The sequence below is a fragment of the Bufo bufo genome, chromosome 4 (genome assembly GCF_905171765.1).
Source record: "Bufo bufo chromosome 4, aBufBuf1.1, whole genome shotgun sequence".
Classification (NCBI taxonomy): Eukaryota; Metazoa; Chordata; class Amphibia; order Anura; family Bufonidae; genus Bufo; species Bufo bufo.
In genome coordinates, this window is record NC_053392.1 from 347127470 (window position 1) to 347147985 (window position 20516).

The 20516-nt window shown below is 42.9% G+C and overlaps 1 protein-coding gene across 1 annotated transcript in view; it reads left to right on the forward strand.

Moving 5' to 3' along the window:
* The window catches only part of LOC120996972 (G-protein coupled receptor family C group 6 member A-like), a 118324-nt gene extending 115079 nt beyond the window's left edge, over positions 1 to 3245 (forward strand). Inside the window, exon 7 of the mRNA XM_040426846.1 lies at positions 1936 to 3245. Coding sequence (XP_040282780.1) covers positions 1936 to 2987 — 1052 coding nt within the window. The 3' untranslated portion in view covers positions 2988 to 3245. The remainder of the gene's footprint in view (positions 1 to 1935) is intronic.
* The last annotated feature ends 17271 nt before the right edge of the window (positions 3246 to 20516 follow it).

Sequence of the window (20516 nt, forward strand, 5' to 3'; positions counted from 1 at the left end):
ATGAGCCCCTACATAAGAAAATCTCTCAAAAATAAAAAAAACTATAGCTCTTTGAACATGGACACATTAAAACAATTTTTTTGTTTCAAAATGCTATTGTGTAAAACTTTAATAAATAAGAAAAAGTATACATATTAGGTATCGCCACGTCCGTAACAATCTGCTCTATAAAAATGTCACTTGACTGAACCCCTCAGGTGAACGTTGTAAAGATAAAAAAATAGAAACTGTGCTAAAACAACCAATTTTTTGGTCACCTTGCCCCATAAAGTGTTATAATGAATGATCAAAAAATCATATGTACCCAAAAATAGTAGCAATTAAACTGGCACCTTATCCCCTAGTTTCCAAAATGGCATCACCTCTTGGGAGTTTCTACTGTAAGGGTGCATCAGGGGGCTTCAAATGGGACATGGCATCTAAAAACCATGTGGAGTTCCTTTTCTTCTGCGCCCTGCCGTGTGCCCATACAGCAGTTTATGACCACATATGGGGTGTTTCTGTAAACCGCAGAATCTGGGTAATAAATATTTGGCTGTTAACCATCGATTGTGTTAAAGAAAAAATTGGATTAAAATGGAAAATCTGCCAAAAAAGTGAAATTTAAAAATTTGATCTCCATTTTCCTTTAATTCTTGTGGAACGCCTAAAGGGTTAACAAAGTTTGTAAAATCGGTTTTAAGTAACTTGAGGTGTGTAGTTTCTACAATGGGGTCATTTATGGAGGTATCCACTATGTAGGCCCCACAAAGTGACTTCAGACCTGAACTGGTCCTTAAAAAGTGGGTTTTGGCAATTTTCTTAAAAATTTGAAGAATTGCTTCTAAACTTCTAAGCCTTCTAACGTCCTAAAAAAATAAAATGACATTTCCAAAATGATGCCAACATAAAGTAGATATATGGGGAATGTTAAGTAATAAATATTTTATGAGGTATCACTTTCTGTTTTAAAAGCAGAGAAATTGAAATTTAGAAAATTGCAAATTTTTCCAAATTTTGGGTAAATTTGGGATTTTTTCATAAATAAAGGTGAACTATATTGACTCAAATTTATGACTATCATGAAGTACAATGTGTCACGAGAAAACAATCTCTGAATGACTTGGATAAGTAAAGGCGTTCCAAAGTTATTACCACATAAAGTGAGATATGTCAGTTTTGCAAAATTAGGCCTGGTCAGGAAGGGGGCAAATGGCCCAGATGGCAAGTGGTTAAATTATGTTTTAAAGTTTAACATATTTTTAAAGAATTTTGGTGATGTTATTTTTAATTTTCAATGTCAATATCAAATAAATAAAAAACATAAATCCTGCAGTTTTAGCACTGGCCACTAAGAATAATAATTGGCGACACTTCTTGCTCTGTATAGATCACTTTACTGCAGTTCCCTCCTTATCTGTATACAGAGGAGATATCATTACAGGCAGAATTGGAATGACAGATAAGACAGGATCCACCATTCACAATGGGTGATTGTCAAAGCTCATCTATTCTTTCCTTGTACAATGACCTCTGCAATGGTCCCACAGCATGCCTAGAAAACTCTCCCGTAGAAGTCAATGAGGTCCCCTGTACATTGTGCCTAAAGACCATGTGGCTGCTGTAAAGCAATTTTTTAAATGTTGTGTAAATACCGTTAAGAACAGCTCAGGGAAGATGGCCGTCCCCCTAATCATGTTCAGATAATAGAATAAAGAAATCTGGAATCAGAAAATAAAAACAGATGAGATAAAAAAGATGTGTCACTATCTGGTTTTAACTGGCAGATAAAAGAAATGTGTCACCAAAAATGTTAAGTATTGCTAGTCACTCTGAATTATTTAAATCCTGTTAATGTGTTCTCATGACAGGTTTCCATGCTCTTTTATCAACTTTATCAATTGTGTTGGCTTACTTTGCATACTTATGTTCCAATTCCATTTTTTCTTTTCATAGATCTGGCTGAATGTCTAAAGTGTTTAGAACATCAATGGTCACGAAATAGAAGCTCTCAATGTGAGAACAGGACAGAGGAATATTTTCAATGGAAAAACCCATTTGCTATAACATTGATGACATTTTCTAGTATTGGATTTCTACTAGTGTCAGTAATTGGAATTTTATTCATAAAGTATATTGACACCCCAGCAGTAAAAGCAGCAGGGGGTACTTACACCTACATACTAAACATATCGCTACTGGTGAATTTAGCAGGCACTGCACTTTTTATTGGTAAACCAGTTGACATTATTTGTCGAGTCAGACAACCACTCTTCGGCATTAGTTTTACCATTACTGTTTCTTGCATTTTAATCAAATCTTTGCGAATTATTTTGGCATTTGAGTCAGGGAACAGAGGTCAGAAGGTAATAGGTTCTGCCTTTAAACCATTAGCTATTATTATTTTTTTAACCAGCATCCAGTTGATTATTTGTTTAATATGGCTCTTGTTCAAAAGCCCTCTTGCTATTGCCATTGATAAAATACCACAGCTCCGAATTTGGCAATGTGATGAAGGGTCCTATGTGGCCTTTGTCATCATGCTTGGCTACATTGGGCTTCTGGCATTTATATGTTTCCTTCTAGCTTACAGAGGTAGAAAATTACCTGAGAAGTACAATGAGGCACAATGCATCACCTTCAGCATGCTGGTCTATATATTTGTGTGGATTCTCTTTATCCCGATCTATATAAATAATACTAGTAGCACATATCTGCCTTCTGTACAGATAGTAGCCATATTAGCTTCAACCTATGGCGTCATTGGTTGTCACCTGTTTCCCGTTTGTTACATAATTTTATTTAAAAATGAAAGAAACAACAGAGAATCGTATCTGAAAAGTATTCAGACTTTTTTCGAAGTCCACAGGTCTGCGATTTTTCCCTCACAGAGGAGCTCAAATTTTCGTGCTCAGTCCGATTTAACTGAGATTTGTCATTGTTCAGAGACATGGTCAAAGAATGAAAGAACCTCCAGTAAAATAAGAAGGAGACACAAAAGCTGTTAACGCTTGTGCCATTGGACATTGATAGTATGGGAGCATTTGCAATATACAAATCATCATGATGTTTTTGAATACTATGCCGCACATAGTTACCCGGCTGAGTGTGAACCACACTGGAAAGCAGTTATATGTTCTATCACAGTTAAATAGAAGAAAATATATAGGTAAACAGGGTGAAGACTGAAAAAAAGATTTAGTATTATATTGGAATACTGTAGATAAGGAAAGAGAGGTTGTCCAGCCTTTTCTTGTGAAGTTCCAAAAAGCACTTTATTTAATATCCATTGATAAAAACATCCAGGTACAGTTTACATCAGTCTACACGTTTCGGGCTGAAAACAATTTTAGCCCTTACTCATGACCAAGGGCTAAAATTGTTCTCAGCCCGAAACGCGTAGACTGATGTAACCTGTACCTGGATGTTTTTATCAATGGATATAAAATAAAGTGCTTTTTGGTACTTCACCAGAAAAGGCTGGACAACCTCTCTTTCCTTATCTACATATTGCTCCCAGTCCGGGTGAGGGAGCGGTCCGTGTCCTTATGGTTGGAGTCTCCAGGCAGGTGAGAGCTGCTCTAATCTTGTTTTACCTATACTGGAATACTGTACAATGAATAAGAAAAGTAGGACCATATTCATTCACTATGTATACAGAAGCATACAGAGTCCCTATTGGATTGCTTTGAGGACCCCTCTGACATTTCATGACTCAAAAGCTTATTCTCTCCTAGTGTCATTGCTATGTTGTGGGACTAATGAAGCATGCAGAAAGAAAACCCTATATAAAAGTCAAAAGTACACAAAGATACAATATGGACACATACCACATTATGAATCCATACAAAAGAGATCCATAATGCATAATAAATGAGCCCTTAGATGAAGTATGGGGTACAAATGAAATATCTACGTATGTTAACAGAAGCAACCGTGTGCCACAAAAATGCAATCTTCAGTAAAGTAAACCACAATGAAGTAAAATAGGAATATTTTTTTTTTTTTAATACATAACATGAGCAAAGCTTCAGACTCTCGCTCAGCTTGGCTCATTTGTTAAAAGACCAGGTCCAATCATAGCTAGAAGACATTACCTGAAAGCTTTTGAAAAGTCTCAGTATCAATATTTCATAATATTTATTCCTTAACATCTACTCCTAGCTGAAAACTGTAAGGCCTCCTGCACACATTCCATTTTTTTTCATTCAGTATACGGAACCATTCATTTCAATGGATCTGTAAAAAAACGAAAGGTACTCCGTATCCCTTCCGTTTCCGTATTTTAGTTCAAAGATAGAACATGTCCTATTATTGTCCGCATAACGGACAAGGATAGTACTGTTCTCTTAGGGGCCAGATGTTCCGTTCTGCAAAAAACAGAATGCACACGGATGTCATCCGTATTTTTTGCAGATTCGTTTTTTGTGGACTGCAAAATACTGAAAAATCCATACAGTTGTGTGAAGGAGGCCTAAAACAGCACAAAAACATATCTTTTTGGAATAACATATTTAAATTATTTATGCATTGTCTAAAGATACTGTAATATTTAAAAAGAAAAAAAGTATTATTTTCCATAATAATAATAATAATAATTTCTGATATTGCTATTGCTTGTACTGTCAACTTTATATATATTTTAGTGTGACTGATATTATAGTTTTACATGAGAAAAAAAATGTAGAACTAACTAAAATAAAAGTAAATAGTAAAATGTCTATAATTATATTTTTCGTCTCATATTATATGGTGGCTAACAAGCTCAAATATAAAATACCTCTTATTACTATTGTTATTATTAATACAAAATAAATTGCATTATTTTACATAATATATTGATGTTTGGGAGTCATATTTAAGAAGAATATTGGGATTATGGCGTGCACACTGACTTCTTTGGAGTGTCTTGTGCTCAGTGGTAAGAAACATTCCAAATACTGTAATTTCAGAAACCAAGGCACACAGAAATGTGGTAATTATTTATTCTTTATCCATTCAGCAAATAAGTATAACCTTGGCCAACATGTTGGTCCAATCCCTGGACCTTGTTCATGGCCTGTAGAGTAAGCAGAAGGAGTATATGGTCATTGCGCTACTGGAGAAAGCGTGAGATGCTAACTGCACAGCATGCTTCATCCAGCCGTGTGATCACTATATATTCCTTCAGCTTGCTCTCCAGGCCATGAACAAGGTCCAAGGATTGGACCAAATTTTGGTCACAAAAATGTTGTCTGAGTTTGTACTTATTTACTGGATGTATAAATAAAGAATAAATTACTACATTTGTGCCTTGGTTTCTGTAATTACAATATTAAGATAAGTGTCACAGCTAATCTATAATCAAGTCGAGGTTAGGGCTACATGATAGCTGTTGGTCACACAGAACTAGCAGTAAAATTGCAACAACAAAAAAAGTCATTGTTTCTGGAAAATGATGCAAAATTCGCAAGCTCATCAACATGCTTCCAATGGGGAAACTTTCAGGATGTCACTGCTATATAGGTTTAATGTGACTGGCTATTGTGTAGTTCTGTGGCCATAAACAGGGCTGCATCTACCAAGAGGCAGCTTAAGGCCCCTTGCAGACGAGCGTGTTAGGATTAGGTCCGGATGTGTTGCGGATGTGTTCAGTGATAACTGTGCGATTTTGAAGGCAAAGTCATTCAGTTTTGTCTGTGATCACGTTCAGTTGTTCAGTTTTTTATCACGCGGGTGCAATGCGATTCAATGAGTTTTGCATGCGTGTGAGTTTTGCATGCTGCGATTTGCACGCAATGCAGAAGTGATGCGTGCAAACCAACGCACATGTACACAGCCCCATTGAAATGAATGGGTCCGGATTCCGTGCGGGCGCAATGCGTTCGCATCATGGATTGCACCCGCGCGGAAACATCACTTGTGTGAAAGGGGCCTAACAGAGGGGGTGCCACTACCAAGGGCTCCTCTGTGTTAGTCTTCACCACATGACAAAATATTGTAAAATCATTTTTTTTTTCTTTTTTTTTTTTCTTTTTCAAAGCTAGTCATCTCGCTCCACACATCTCTGGTTATATTGAGGCAAGAACATAGGTGAGGAAGGACATATACATATAATAACTGTAACGCTTGTAGGTAGGGACAGATATGGACAGTAAGCCCTGACTTAGAACCCAGCCCACTTTCCCTACCTACTCACTACTACTACTACTACTACTAAACGAGATAAACGAGGCGGCAAATCATAATGAGGTGGTTATTATGGGGGACTTCAACTACCCAGATATAGACTGGGAAACTGAAACTTGTATATCTCATAAAGGAAACAGGTTCTTGGCAATAACCAAAGACAATTACCTCTCCCAACTGGTTCAGGACCCGACTAGAGGGACAGTCATACTGGACTTAGTATTAACCAATAGGCCTGACAGAACAACAGACGTGCAGGTTGGGGGACACCTGGGAAATAGTGACCATAAAGTAATAACCTTCCAATTATCATTCAAAAAAGCGTTTCTACAGGGAGGAACAAAAATACCAAACTTCAAAAAAGCTAAATTTAGCCAACTAAGAGACTGGGACTAACTAACTGGGACAAAGTCCTCAAAAATAAAAATACAGCCACAAAATTGAATATCTTTAAAAGCATCCTAAAATCTCATTGTGAGAGGTACATAGCATATGGGAATAAAAGGTTAAGGAACAAAAAGAAACCAATGTGGATAAATAGAACTGTAAAGAAAGCAATAAATGACAAAAATAAAGCATATAAATCACTAAAACAGGAGGGTAGCACGGAAGCACTGAAAAACTATAAGGAAAAAAATAGACCATGTAAAGAAGAAATAAAAGCGGCCAAACTAGAGACCGAGAGATTAATTGCCAAAAAGAGTAAAACTAACCCTAAAATGTTCTTCAATTATATAAATGTTAAAAAGTATAAATCTGAAGGTGTCGGCCCTTTAAAGAGTAATGAGGGGGGAGTCGCAGAGAGCGACGAGGAGAAAGCAAAGCTGTTAAATATTTTTTTCTCCAATGTATTCACTGAGGAAAATAAACGGTCAGATGACATGCAGAATGTAAAAATAAATTCTCCATTAAAAGTGTCCTGTCTGACCCAGGAAGAAGTACATCAGCGACTTAAAAATATTGAAATAGACAAATCGCCAGGACCGGATGGCATACACCCCCGTATCCTAAGGGAATTAAGTAATGTCATAGCCAGACCCTTATTTCTGATATTTGCGGACTCTATACTGACAGGGAATGTCCCACAGGATTGGCGCATGGCAAATGTGGTTCCAATATTCAAAAAGGGTCCAAAAACAGAGCCTGGAAACTATAGGCCGGTAAGTTTAACATCTGTTGTGGGTAAACTGTTTGAAGGTTTTCTGAGAGATGCTATCTTAGAGCATCTCAACGGAAATAAGCAAATAACGCCATATTAGCATGGCTTCGTGAGGGATCGGTCATGCCAAACTAATTTAATCAGTTTCTACGAGGAGGTAAGTTCTAGACTTGACAGCGGCGAATCAATGGATGTCGTATATCTGGACTTCTCCAAAGCATTTGACACTATACCACATAAAAGGTAAGAAAAAGTCTGTATGTGGGTAAGTAACTGGCTGAGTGATAGAAAACAGAGGGTGGTTATTAACGGTACACACTCAGATTAGGTCACTGTCACTAGTGGGGTACCTCAGGGGTCAGTATTGGGCCCTATTCTCTTCAATATATTTATTAATGATCTTGTAGAAGGCTTGCATAGTAGAGTTGAGCGGACACCTGGATGTTCGGGTTCAGCAGGTTCGGCTGAACCTGAAAAAAAAGTTCGGGTTCGGGACCTGAACTTGACCCCGAACCCCATTGAAGTCAATGGGGACCCGAACTTTTAGGCACTAAAATGGCTCTAAAATAGTCCTGGAAAGGGCTAGAGGGCTGCAAAAGGCATCAAAATGTGCTTAAGAGCATGACAACTGTTCTGCAAACAAATGTGGATAGGGAAATGACTTAAAATAACATAAAATACTGAAAAATTAAAAATAACAATCTGGATCTAGGAGTAGGAGGTTGAGGAGGCGGTGGATGGGTGGATGTGGCGGTGTAGGTTGACGTGGCGGTGTAGGTGAAAGCGGCGGTGAAGGAGGAATAGGTAGCCAACACTGATTTGTGTTATTTTTTATTTTTTAATTGGGGTATCCCCCAAAATATTGGGACATATAACAAAATAAAACAAAGAATAAGTGCACTTGAGTACAAGAATGGATGGTTGAGGCTGGTAGAAATGTCTATTCTGCACAAGGTACGGACAAGTCCTGTGGGATCCATGCCTGGTTCATTTTAATAAACGCAAGCTTGTCCACATTGGCTGCGGCCTGTGATAATGCTCTCTGCCGTGCTAAACACACGTTCACACTCCACACTGGCTGCAGGGCTCGTCAGCTCCTTCAAGGCTGACAAAGCTTTTCCACATTTTGGCCATGCTAACCCTGCCTTCTCAGGTGCTGGTGGTGCCCCAGCTGCGTTGGCGACCTCTTCCTCCTCCTCTGTCTTCGCCTTGTGCTTCCACTGTCCCCCCGCTGTCAGGTGGGAATGCTATCATCAGCGTGCGCTTGTAGTCGTGCATCTTCCGATCAGTAACAGATGTTTTTACTAAATTTAGTTCCCTGTCAGCAATGCAGAGCAGGTGTTCATTCACGGCAAAAGGGGGTTCATGTCACCCAGCAATAGAACAGAGGATTTTGAGAGATTTAGGCCCCTGTCAATAATGCAGAGCAGGGGTTCATTCACGGCAAAAGGGGGATCATGTCACCCAGCAATACAACAGAGTATTTTGAGAGATTTAAGCCCTAGTCACCCAGGCACAGTAGGGGTTCATTCACGGCAAAAGGGGGTTCATGTCACCCAGCAATAGAACAGAGGATTTTGAGAGATTTAGGCCCCTGTCAGCAATGCAGAGCAGGGGTTCATTCACGGCAAAAGGGGGTTCATGTCACCCAGCAATACAACAGAGGATTTTGAGAGATTTAGGCCCCAGTTACCCAGGCACAGCAGGGGTTCATTCACGGCAAAAGGGGGTTCATGTCACCCAGCAATAGAACAGAGGATTTTGAGAGAATTAGGCCCCTGTCAGCAATGCAGAGCAGGGGTTCATTCACGGCAAAAGGGGGTTCATGTCACCCAGCAATTTAACAGAGGATTTTGAGAGATTTAGGCCCCTGTCAGCAATGCAGAGCAAGTGTTCCTTCACGGCAAAAGGGGGTTCATGTCACCCAGCAATACAACAGAGGATTTTGAGAGATTTAGTCCCCTGTCAGCAATGCAGAGCAGGGGTTCATTCACGGCAAAAGGGGGTTCATGTCACCCAGCAATAGAACAGAGGATTTTGAGAGATTTAGGCCCTGTCAGCAATGCAGAGTAGGGGTTCATTCACGGCAAAAGGGGGTTCATGTCACCTAGCAATACAACAGAGGATTTTGAGAGATTTAGGCCCCTGTCAGCAATGCAGAGCAGGGGTTCATTCACGGCAAAAGGGGGATCATGTCACCCAGCAATACAACAGAGGATTCTGAGAGATTTAGGCCCCAGTCACCCAGGCACAGCAGTGGTTCATTCACGGCAAAAGGGGGTTCATGTCACCCAGCAATAGAACAGAGGATTTTGAGAGATTTAGGCCCCTATTAGCAATGCAGAGCAGGGGTTCTTTCACGGCAAAAGGGGTTCATGTCACCCAGCAATAGAACAGAGGATTTTGAGAGATTTAGGCCCATGTCAGCAATGCAGAGCAGGGGTTCATTCACGGCAAAAGGGGGTTCATGTCACCCAGCAATACAACAGAGGATTTTGAGAGATTTAGACCGCTGTCAGCAATTCAGAGCAGGGGTTCATTCACGGCAAAAGGGGGTTCATGTCACCCAGCAATACAACAGAGGATTTTGAGAGATTAAGGCCCCTGTCACCAAGGCACAGCAGGGGTTTGTATACAGCAAAAATGGTAAAATATCACCCGACAATTGAAAATCAGATTTTTTTCAATTTAGGGCACTAAAATTGGCATTTTTTTATTTATTAAAATGCTCTAAAATAGTCCTTGAAATGGCTAGAGGGATGTATAAGGCATTAAAATGTGCTTAAGAGCATGGCAACTGCTCTGCAAAAAATATGGATAGGGAAATAACTTAAAATGAAATAAAATAACTAAAAATTACAAATTATTTACCTGCAATTCAGAGAAGGAGGTGGATATGGAGTCGGAGGTTGAGGAGGCGGTGAATGTGGTGTTGTAGGTGGAGGCAGCAATGGAGGAGGAACAGGTAGCCAACAATGTTTTTTTTTATTTTTTATTGGGGTAGGTAGCCCCCAAAATATTGGGACAAATAAAAAAAAGAAAACAAAGAATCATTGCACTCGACTTGAGTACAAAAATGTATGTTTGATGGTGGTATAAATGTCTATTCTGCACAAGGTACAGACAAGTCTTGTGGGATTCAAGCCTGGTTCATTTTAATGAACGTGAGCTTGTCCACGTTGGCTGTGGACAGGCGGCTGCGTTTGTCTGTAATGACGCCTTCTGCCGTGCTAAATACACGTTCAGATAGTACACTGGCTGCAGGGCAGGCCAGCACCTCCAAGGCATACAGGGTAAGCTCTGGCCATGTGGACAATTTGGAGTCCCAGAAGTTGAATGGGGCAGAACCATCAGTCAGTGCGTGTAGTCGTGTGCACAGGTACTGTTCCACCATGCTGTTCAAATGCTGCCTCGTGCTAACACGCTCCATATCAGCAGTTGGGGCCGGTTGTTGCGGCGAGGTGACAAAGCTTTTCCACATGTCGGCCATGCTAACCCTGCCTTCTGAGGTGCTGACACAGCTGCGTTGGCGACCTCTTCCTCCTCCCCTGCCTTCGCCTTGTGCTTCCACTTGTCCCCCGGCGTCAGTCGGGAATGCTCTCAGGAGTGCGTCTAACAGCATGCGCCTGTAGTCGCGCATCTTCCGATCACGCTCCAGTGAGGGAAATAAGGACAGCACATTGTCTTTGTAACGGGGATCCAGCAGGGTGGCCACCCAGTAGTCAGCACACGTTAAAATGTGGGCAACTCTGCAGTCGTTGCGCAGGCACTGCAGCATGTAGTCGCTCATGTGTGCCAGGCTGCCCAGAGGTAAGGACAAGCTGTCCTCTGTGGGAGGCGTATCGTCTGCGTCCTCCGTAGCCCCCCAGCCACGCACCAGTGATGGGCCCGAGCTGTGTTGGATACCACCCTGCTGTGAACATGCTTCATCCCCATCCTCCTCCTCCTCCTCATCCTTCTCCTCCTCCAGTAGTGGGCCGTGGCTGGCCAAGTTTGTACCTGGCCTCTGCTGTTGCAAAAATCCTCTTTCTGAGCCACTTCTAAAAGATTGGCCTAAAAGTGTTAGAAATGACCCCTCTTCCTCCTCCTCGTCCTGGGCAACATCCTCTTCCATCATCGCCCTAAGTGTTTTCTCAAGGAGATATAGAAGTGGTATTGTAACGCTAATAACGGCATCATCGCCACTGGCCATGTTGGTGGAGTACTCAAAACGCGCAACAGGGCACACAGGTCTCGCATGGAGGCCCAGTCATTGGTGGTAAAGTGGTGCTGTTCCGCAGTGCGACTCACCCGTGCGTGCTGCAGCTGAAACTCCACTATGGCCTGCTGCTGCTCGCACAGTCTCTCCAACATGTGCAAGGTGGAGTTCCACCTGGTGGGCACGTTACATATGAGGCGGTGAGCGGGAAGGCCGAAGTTACGCTGTAGAGCAGACAGCCGAGCGGCGGCAGGATCAGAACGCCGGAAGCGTGCACAGACGGCCCGCACTTTATGCAGCAGCTCAGACATGTCGGGGTAGTTGTGAATGAATTTCTGCACCACCAAATTCAGCACATGCGCCAGGCAAGGGATGTGCGTCAAACCGGCTAGTCCCAGAGCTGCAACGAGATTTCGCCCATTATCGCACACCAACAGGCCGGGCTTGAGGCACACTGGCAGCAACCACTCATCGGTCTGTTGTTCTATACCCCGCCACAACTCCTGCGCGGTGTGGGGCCTGTCCCCCAAACGCATCAGTTTCAGAATGTCCTGCTGACATTTACCCCTGGCTGTGCTAAAGTTGGTGGTGAAGGTCTGTCGCTGACCGGATGAGGAGGTGGTAGAAGAGGAGGAGGAAGCCGAGTAGGAAGAGGAGGCAACAGGAGGCAAAGAATGATGCCCTGCGATCCTTGGCGGCAGAAGGACGTGCGCCAAACAGCTCTCCGCCTGGGGCCCAGCCGCCACTACATTTACCCCGTGTGCAGTTAGGGAGATATAGCGTCCCTGATCGTGCTTACTGGTCCACGTATCTGTGGTTAGGTGGACCTTGCCACAGATGGCGTTGCGCAGTGCACACTTGATTTTATCCGATACTTGGTTGTGCAGGGAGGGCACAGCTCTCCTGGAGAAGTAGTGGCGGCTGGGAATTACGTACTGTGGGACAGCAAGCGACATGAGCTGTTTGAAGCTGTCCGTCTCCACCAGCCTGAATGACAGCATTTCAAACGCCAGCAGTTTAGAAATGCTGGCATTCAGGGCAAGGGATCGAGGGTGGCTAGGTGGGAATTTACACTTTCTCTCAAAGGTTTGTGAGATGGAGAGCTGAACGCTTCCGTGTGACATGGTGTAGATGCTTGGTGACGGAGGTGGTGTTGTTGGTGGCACATCCTCTGTTTGCTGGGCGGCAGGTGCCAACGTTCCTCCAGAGGCGGAGGAAGAGGCCGAGGCAGCAGCAGAAGAGGGAGCAGGAGGGGCCTGAGCCCTTTCTTGGTTTTGAAGGTGCTTACTCCACTGCAGCCCGTATCTCGCATGTAGATGCCTGGTCATGCAGGTTGTGCTAAGGTTCAGAACGTTAATGCCTCGCTTCAGGCTCTGATGGCAAAGCGTGCAAACCACTCGCGTCTTGTCGTCAGCACATTGTGAGAAGGAGTGCCATGCGAGGGAACTCTTTGAAGCTGCCTTTGGTGTGCTCGGTCCCTGTTGACGGTGGCCAGTAGCAGGCGAACTGTTTTGGCGACGGCTGCTCTGCTTTTGCACCCTGCTCCCGCTTTTGCTACGCTGTTGGCTCGGTTTCACCACTGGTCAGTGGCACGACCTTCATTCCATGTGGGTTCTAGGACCTCATCGTCCCCTGCATCGTCTTCCACCCAGTCTTCCTCCCTGACCTCCTTTTCGGTCTGCACACTGCAGAAAGACGTAGCAGTTGGCACCTGTGTTTCGTCATCATCAGAGACGTGCTGAGGTGGTATTCCCATGTCCTCATCAGGAAACATAAGTGGTTGTGCGTCAGTGCATTCTATGTCTTCCACCCCTGGGGAAGGGCTAGGTGGATGCCCTTGGGAAACCCTGCCAGCAGAGTCTTCAAACAGCATAAGAGACTGCTGCATGACTTGAGGCTCAGACAGGTTCCCCGATATGCACGGGGGTGATGTGACAGACTGATGGGCATGGGTTTCAGGCGCCACCTGTGCGCTTTCTGCAGAAGACTAGGTGGGAGATAATGTGAACGTGCTGGAACCACTGTCGGCCACCCAATTGACTAGCACCTGTACTTGCTCAGGCCTTACCATCCTTAGAACGGCATTAGGCCCGACCAAATATCGCTGTAGATTCTGCCGGCTACTGGGACCTGAGGTAGTAGGTTCAGTAGGACGTGTAGCTGTGGCAGAACGGCCACGTCCTCTCCCTGCACCAGAGGCTCCACCAACCCCACCACCACGACCACGTCCCTTATTAGATGTTTGCCTCATAGTTAGCGTTAACAAAGCAAAGTAAAAAGTGGTTAAGTATGTTAAAAATAATTAACCGCCAATATAAACACTGATGTAGGGTATTGCACTCTATTATTATTTTTTTTAACTCTATATGACAGCGGTATTTGTTGCCTAAATGTGACACTCACTTATGCACGTCTTATCCCAGATGTGCAGTATATTCGTTTTTTTTTTCTCCCTAACCAAAAAGCTGTATTTCTGTCCTAAATGTGACAGTGACTTACGCATGTGTAATCACAGATGTGCAGTATATTAGAGGCTTTTTTCACCCCAGTATGCCAAAGCTGTATTTATGGCCTAAATGTGACAGTGACTTATGCATGTGTAATCCCAGATGTGCAGTATATTAGAGGGTTTTTTCACCCCAGTAACCAAAAAGCTGTATTTCTGTCCTAAATGTGACAGTGACTTATGCATGTGTAATCCCAGATGTGCAGTATATTAGAGGGTTTTTTCACCCTAACCAAAAAGCTGTATTTCTGTCCTAAATGTGACAGTGAATTATGCACGTGTAATAACAGATGTGCAGTATATTAGAAGCTTTTTTCACCCCAGTAACCAAAAAGCTGTATTTCTGTCCTAAATGTGACAGTGACTTATGCACGTGTAATCCCAGATGTGCAGTATATTAGAGGGTTTTTTCACCCTAACCAAAAAGCTGTATTTCTGTCCTAAATGTGACAGTGATTTATGCACGTGTAATAACAGATGTGCAGTATATTAGAGGGTTTTTTCACCCCAGTAACCAAAAAGCTGTATTTCTGTCCTAAATGTGACAGTGACTTAAGCACGTGTAATCCCAGATGTGCAGTATATTAGAGGGTTTTTTCACCCTAACCAAAAAGCTGTATTTCTGTCCTAAATGTGACAGTGACTTATGCACGTGTAATAACAGATGTAAAGTATATTAGAGTGTTTTTTCACCCCAGTAACCAAAAAGCTGTATTTCTGTCCTAAATGTAACAGTGACTTATGCATGTGTAATCACAGATGTGCAGTATATTAGAGGGTTTTTTCACCCCAATATGCCAAAGCCATATTTATGGCCTAAATGTGACAGTGACTTATGCAAGTGTAATCACAGATGTGCAGTATATTAGAGGCTTTTTTCACCCCAGTAACCAAAAAGCTGTATATCTGTCCTAAATGTGACAGTGACTTATGCACGTGTAATAACAGATGTGCAGTATATTAGAGGGTTTTTCACCCCAGTAACCAAAAAGCTGTATTTTTGTCCTAAATGTGACAGTGACTTATGCACGTGTAATCCCAGATGTGCAGTATATTAGAGGGTTTTTTCACCCCAGTAACCAAAAGCTGTATTTCTGTCCTAAATGTGACAGTGACTTATGCACGTGTAATCCCAGATGTGCAGTATATTAGAGGGCTTTTTCACCCCAGTAAACAAAAAGCTGTATTTCTGTCCTAAATGTGACAGTGACTTATGCATGTGTAATCCCAGATGTGCAGTATATTGGATGGATTTTTCACCCCATTAACCAAAAAGCTGTATTTCTGTCCTAAATGTGACAGTGACTTATGCACGTGTAATCATAGATGTACAGTATATTAGAGAGATTTTTTACCCCAGTATGCCAAAGCCGTATTTATGGCCTAAATGTGACAGTGACTTATGCACGTGTAATCACAGATGTGCAGTATATTAGAGGCTTTTTTCACCCCAGTAACCAAAAAGCTGTATTTCTGTCCTAAATGTGACAGTGATTTATGCATGTGTAATCACAGATGTGCAGTATATTAGAGGGTTTTTCACCCCAGTAACCAAAAAGCTGTATTTCTGTCCTAAATGTGACAGTGACTTATGCACGTGTAATCCCAGATGTGCAGTATATTAGAGGTTTTTTTCATACCAGTAACCAAAAAGCTATATTTCTGTCCTAAATGTGACAGTGACTTATGCACGTGTAATCCCAGATGTGCAGTATATTAGAGGACTTTTTCACCCCAGTAACCAAAAAGCTGTATTTCTGTCCTAAATGTGACAGTGACCTATGCACGTGTAATCCCAGATGTGCAGTATATTGGATGGATTTTTCACCCCAGTATGCCAAATCCGTATTTATGGCCTAAATGTGACAGTGACTTATGCACGTGTAATCCCAGATGTGCAGTATATTAGAGGCTTATTTCATCCCAGTAACCAAAAAGCTGTATTTCTGTCCTAAATGTGACAGTGACTTATGCACGTGTAATCCCAGATGTGCAGTATATTAGAGGGTTTTTTCACACCAGTAACCAAAAAGCTGTATTTCTGTCCTAAATGTGACAGTGACTTATGGTCTCTCTTCAGCATTGCACTAAATGTGACAGTGACTTATGCACGTGTAATCACAGATGTGCAGTATATTAGAGGGTTTTTCACCCCAGTAACCAAAAAGCTGTATTTTTGTCCTAAATGTGACAGTGACTTATGCACGTGTAATCCCAGATGTGCAGTATATTAGAGGGTTTTTTCACCCCAGTAACCAAAAGCTGTATTTCTGTCCTAAATGTGACAGTGACTTATGCACGTGTAATCCCAGATGTGCAGTATATTAGAGGGCTTTTTCACCCCAGTAAACAAAAAGCTGTATTTCTGTCCTAAATGTGACAGTGACTTATGCACGTGTAATCCCAGATGTGCAGTATATTGGATGGATTTTTCACCCCAGTAACCAAAAAGCTGTATTTCTGTCCTAAATGTGACAGTGACTTATGCACGTGTAATCATAGATGTACAGTATATTAGAGAGATTTTTTACCCCAGTATGCCAAAGCCATATTTATGGCCTAAATGTGACAGTGACTTATGCACGTGTAATCTCAGATGTGCAGTATATTAGAGGCTTTTTTCACCCCAGTAACCAAAAAGCTGTATTTCTGTCCTAAATGTGACAGTGATTTATGCATGTGTAATCACAGATGTGCAGTATATTAGAGGGTTTTTCACCCCAGTAACCAAAAAGCTGTATTTCTGTCCTAAATGTGACAGTGACTTATGCACGTGTAATCCCAGATGTGCAGTATATTAGAGGTTTTTTTCATACCAGTAACCAAAAAGCTATATTTCTGTCCTAAATGTGACAGTGACTTATGCACGTGTAATCCCAGATGTGCAGTATATTAGAGGACTTTTTCACCCCAGTAACCAAAAAGCTGTATTTCTGTCCTAAATGTGACAGTGACCTATGCACGTGTAATCCCAGATGTGCAGTATATTGGATGGATTTTTCACCCCAGTATGCCAAAGCCGTATTTATGGCCTAAATGTGACAGTGACTTATGCACGTGTAATCCCAGATGTGCAGTATATTAGAGGCTTTTTTCATCCCAGTAACCAAAAAGCTGTATTTCTGTCCTAAATGTGACAGTGACTTATGCACGTGTAATCCCAGATGTGCAGTATATTAGAGGGTTTTTTCACACCAGTAACCAAAAAGCTGTATTTCTGTCCTAAATGTGACAGTGACTTATGGTCTCTCTTCAGCATTGAGCCTGCGGGCCAGGATACTCCCTCTCCATCCACACACATTCTAAGACCTTACCCTGCGGCTGTCTCTCTTTCTTACAGCTCTTTGCACTGGGATACTCAGCGAATCCTCCGCTCTCTTTACTTTGTAGCGCTCAGAAGCCTTACTCTCTGAAAAGGACTACCACACAACACACTCCTGTCTTGCAAAATCAGCTACAGACTTAACTCTCCTTCTCTTCCTTTCTCACAGCCTTGCTTGCTTCCACCTCTCAGACTTCCTGCTTCTCTGGCCACACTCTTAACTTGGGTTCTAGCACCACTGGACAAGAGGTCACACAGCAGTCCCTTGTTACACCTCCTCCTTAGGGCTTAAGGGTTACTGTCCCATTAACTTGAGTTTGCATGACATAGTCCTCAAATCAGCTGGCCTTCAGCTGAAGTTGGGATGTTGGGAATGCCAGAGTGGACCAGATCTCTCTACTGTAGAACCGTTTTAGTTTTGTCCCATCTGTTTGGGAGGCACACTGGTGCCGGGGTTCCGATGGTGGTGAGTCAATAGCTGGGGAAAAGTACCACTGTCCATCAACAACTGGGTTAGGCGGAGGGGGCTGGAACTCTCACTGGTGACAGGGGGTCTGGTCACTAAGATGCATGGCCTCAACACATTCTGGTGCACCATCCAAGTGAGCTCCTGTTGCCCTTCTGGCTTAATCTTGAAGACTGGTATACTAGGGTTTGGTTGGTGGACCACTTTGTAAGCCTATGGTTCCAACCACCACCATAGCTTTCCCATTCTCCGGGCAGCCTTGTTCCTCACCATCATTCAGTCTCCAACCTGCGAGGGGAGCTCTCTCAACCCTTGGTTCACCACCAGATCATGGGCATCCATGGGATGGGTGACTAGGTTTTATGTTTCCTGCAATGATTCCCCATCAAGAAGCTGATCCATTTCTCCCAAACATTAGCATATAAGTCGAGCATCCTGTTGTAGAGTCAAAGGTACCTTTTTATACCCACACCAATTCAGCTACAAAGTCTGGCCAACTTTCTCTTTTTTTCTCTACTAGTGCACGCAACATCTGTAACAGTTCTATTTATGCATTCACAAGCACCATTCCCTTGGATTCCCTTGGGGGTGATATTGAGTGGTCCATGTCTTTCTTATCTGGTAGAGGCAGCATAGCTCCTCGGTCACCTTCACCTCAAAACAGGCTCCTTGGTCAGAGTGCAGTTGGGTGGGGCAGCCATACGCCAGAATGAAGTTCTTTCAGGAGACCAAGGCGGCAGTCTTGGCTGTTTGATCCCAGGTGGGAATATCAACTGCAAACTTAGTGAAGTGATCAATAATGAGCAGCCAATAGCAGGCGGGGACGGGGACGGGGACGAGCCTCCCTAGCATCACTCGCGATGCAGTCCTATGTAACACAATGAATAACAGAGTAAAAAGTCTCTGAGGACATTGAAAAAACTGGGAGATGCTGCAAAGGGGAATTATAACTGCATTATTATTAGTGGGGTATTGTGGGGCATTATTACTACTGGGGATACTGTGGATGCATTATTACTATTGGGCACAATATAGAGGGCATTTCTACCTATAGGGGCACCCTGGAGAAAATTATCTCTGCTGGGGGTGCTGTAGGGGCACTATAACTAATGAGGGTGAATAAGAGAATTATTATTGGTGGAACTTTTGGGAGCACTTTGGGGACTATCTGCATACTACTATTATTTTGTAAGTATGGCATTGGGGAACACAGCAGGCACAGTTTTACACGTTGCAGCAGGATAACACTGTTGGGGCATCAGGAGGGGGAGGATGATGGAAAAGTAGAAACCTAAGATGTATGTGTGGCAAACTCTATAGAGACGAGATATGGATGAAAGAAGTCATCATGGTGGTCTGGTCCGTATGGGGAAGATGAGACATCACTGGATGTAAGAGGTATGTGGTGCATATTCAAATATACCTTTAGGAGTAGGGTGGGGGGGGTAAGAATGGATTTAGAATTTCAATTATCATCTCTGGCAGCAGAAAGACAGAATTGGCACTGACCACAACTTTCAGTTGTGGATAAACAGCTAACCGCTGCCATAAATAGTGCTTCCTGGCTTGCTGTTCTGGTTGGGGCCCCCAGAAATAACTTTGCTTAGGGCCCCAGAAATGCTAAGCCCCCCCAAATGATTAACTGTGTGGCGATCTCTGAAATCCCAATTACAGCATTAGAGGGATGAGCAGCACTCCTTGACATCAATGTAGTGGGTGCACGTCTCCAGGGGGTGGTAAAAAGCCCCCAATACATGCTTGACAAAGGCTATCTAAGCCGAAACGTTTCATCTGCATTAAATTTGGATGTTCTGTCTCCACTCTCCAGTTTTTTATTTTTGTTTTTTGACCTATATGAAATCCCAATTAATCGGCACAATGAGGGCCTTCTGACATCTGTGTCACACTACAGTAAGAAGTAGATGATATGGTGAGGGGGTCATGCATGCATGTGGCTATCTTCATTATATTTTATGGGTGTAATAAGATACCCAGATGTGTCAGGGCTCAAACTCCAATGAAGATTGCCATGCATGACATTCATACCAGATAATCTACTCTAGAGATGAGCAAATTTCTTGAAATACATTTAGGGTCCTATTCGTCCAATATAAAAAAAAAATGATTTGTGTCCAAATTAATTCTACATGAATAAATATGCTCCAATTGGCTTGAAAATTGGTATATGGGGAAAGGTGTCTGACCTTTAGATCACTTGGTGACCAGCAAAGGTGTTTTGATAGTAATGTGCTATTGCCATTTACCTATGTTTAAAGGGGTTGTCCGGGTTCAGAGCTGAACCCGGACATACCCTTATTTTCACCCAGGCAGCCCCCATATGGCTAGCCTCGGAGCATCTCATGCTCCGATACGCTCCCTTGCCCTGCGCTAGATCGCGCAGGGCAAGGCCTCTTTTGTTTATCATAACACATTGCCGGGCAGAAACTTCCGCCTGGCAGTATGTTTGGTGACGTCAATGACTCATGGGCGGGCTTTAGAGAGCCTCGGTACATCACCGGATCTCCAAAAAATGCCTTTGCCCTGCGCAATTTAGCGCAGGGCAAAGGAGAGCATCGGAGCATGAACTGCTCCTATGCTCAAGTCAGGGGGGCTGCCTGGGTGAAAATGAAGGTATGTCTGGGTTCGCTCTGAACCCGGACAACCCCTTTAACCTGTGTTATTTCCTGCCTGTGTTTCTGCAGTGCTCCAAGTCCTGTT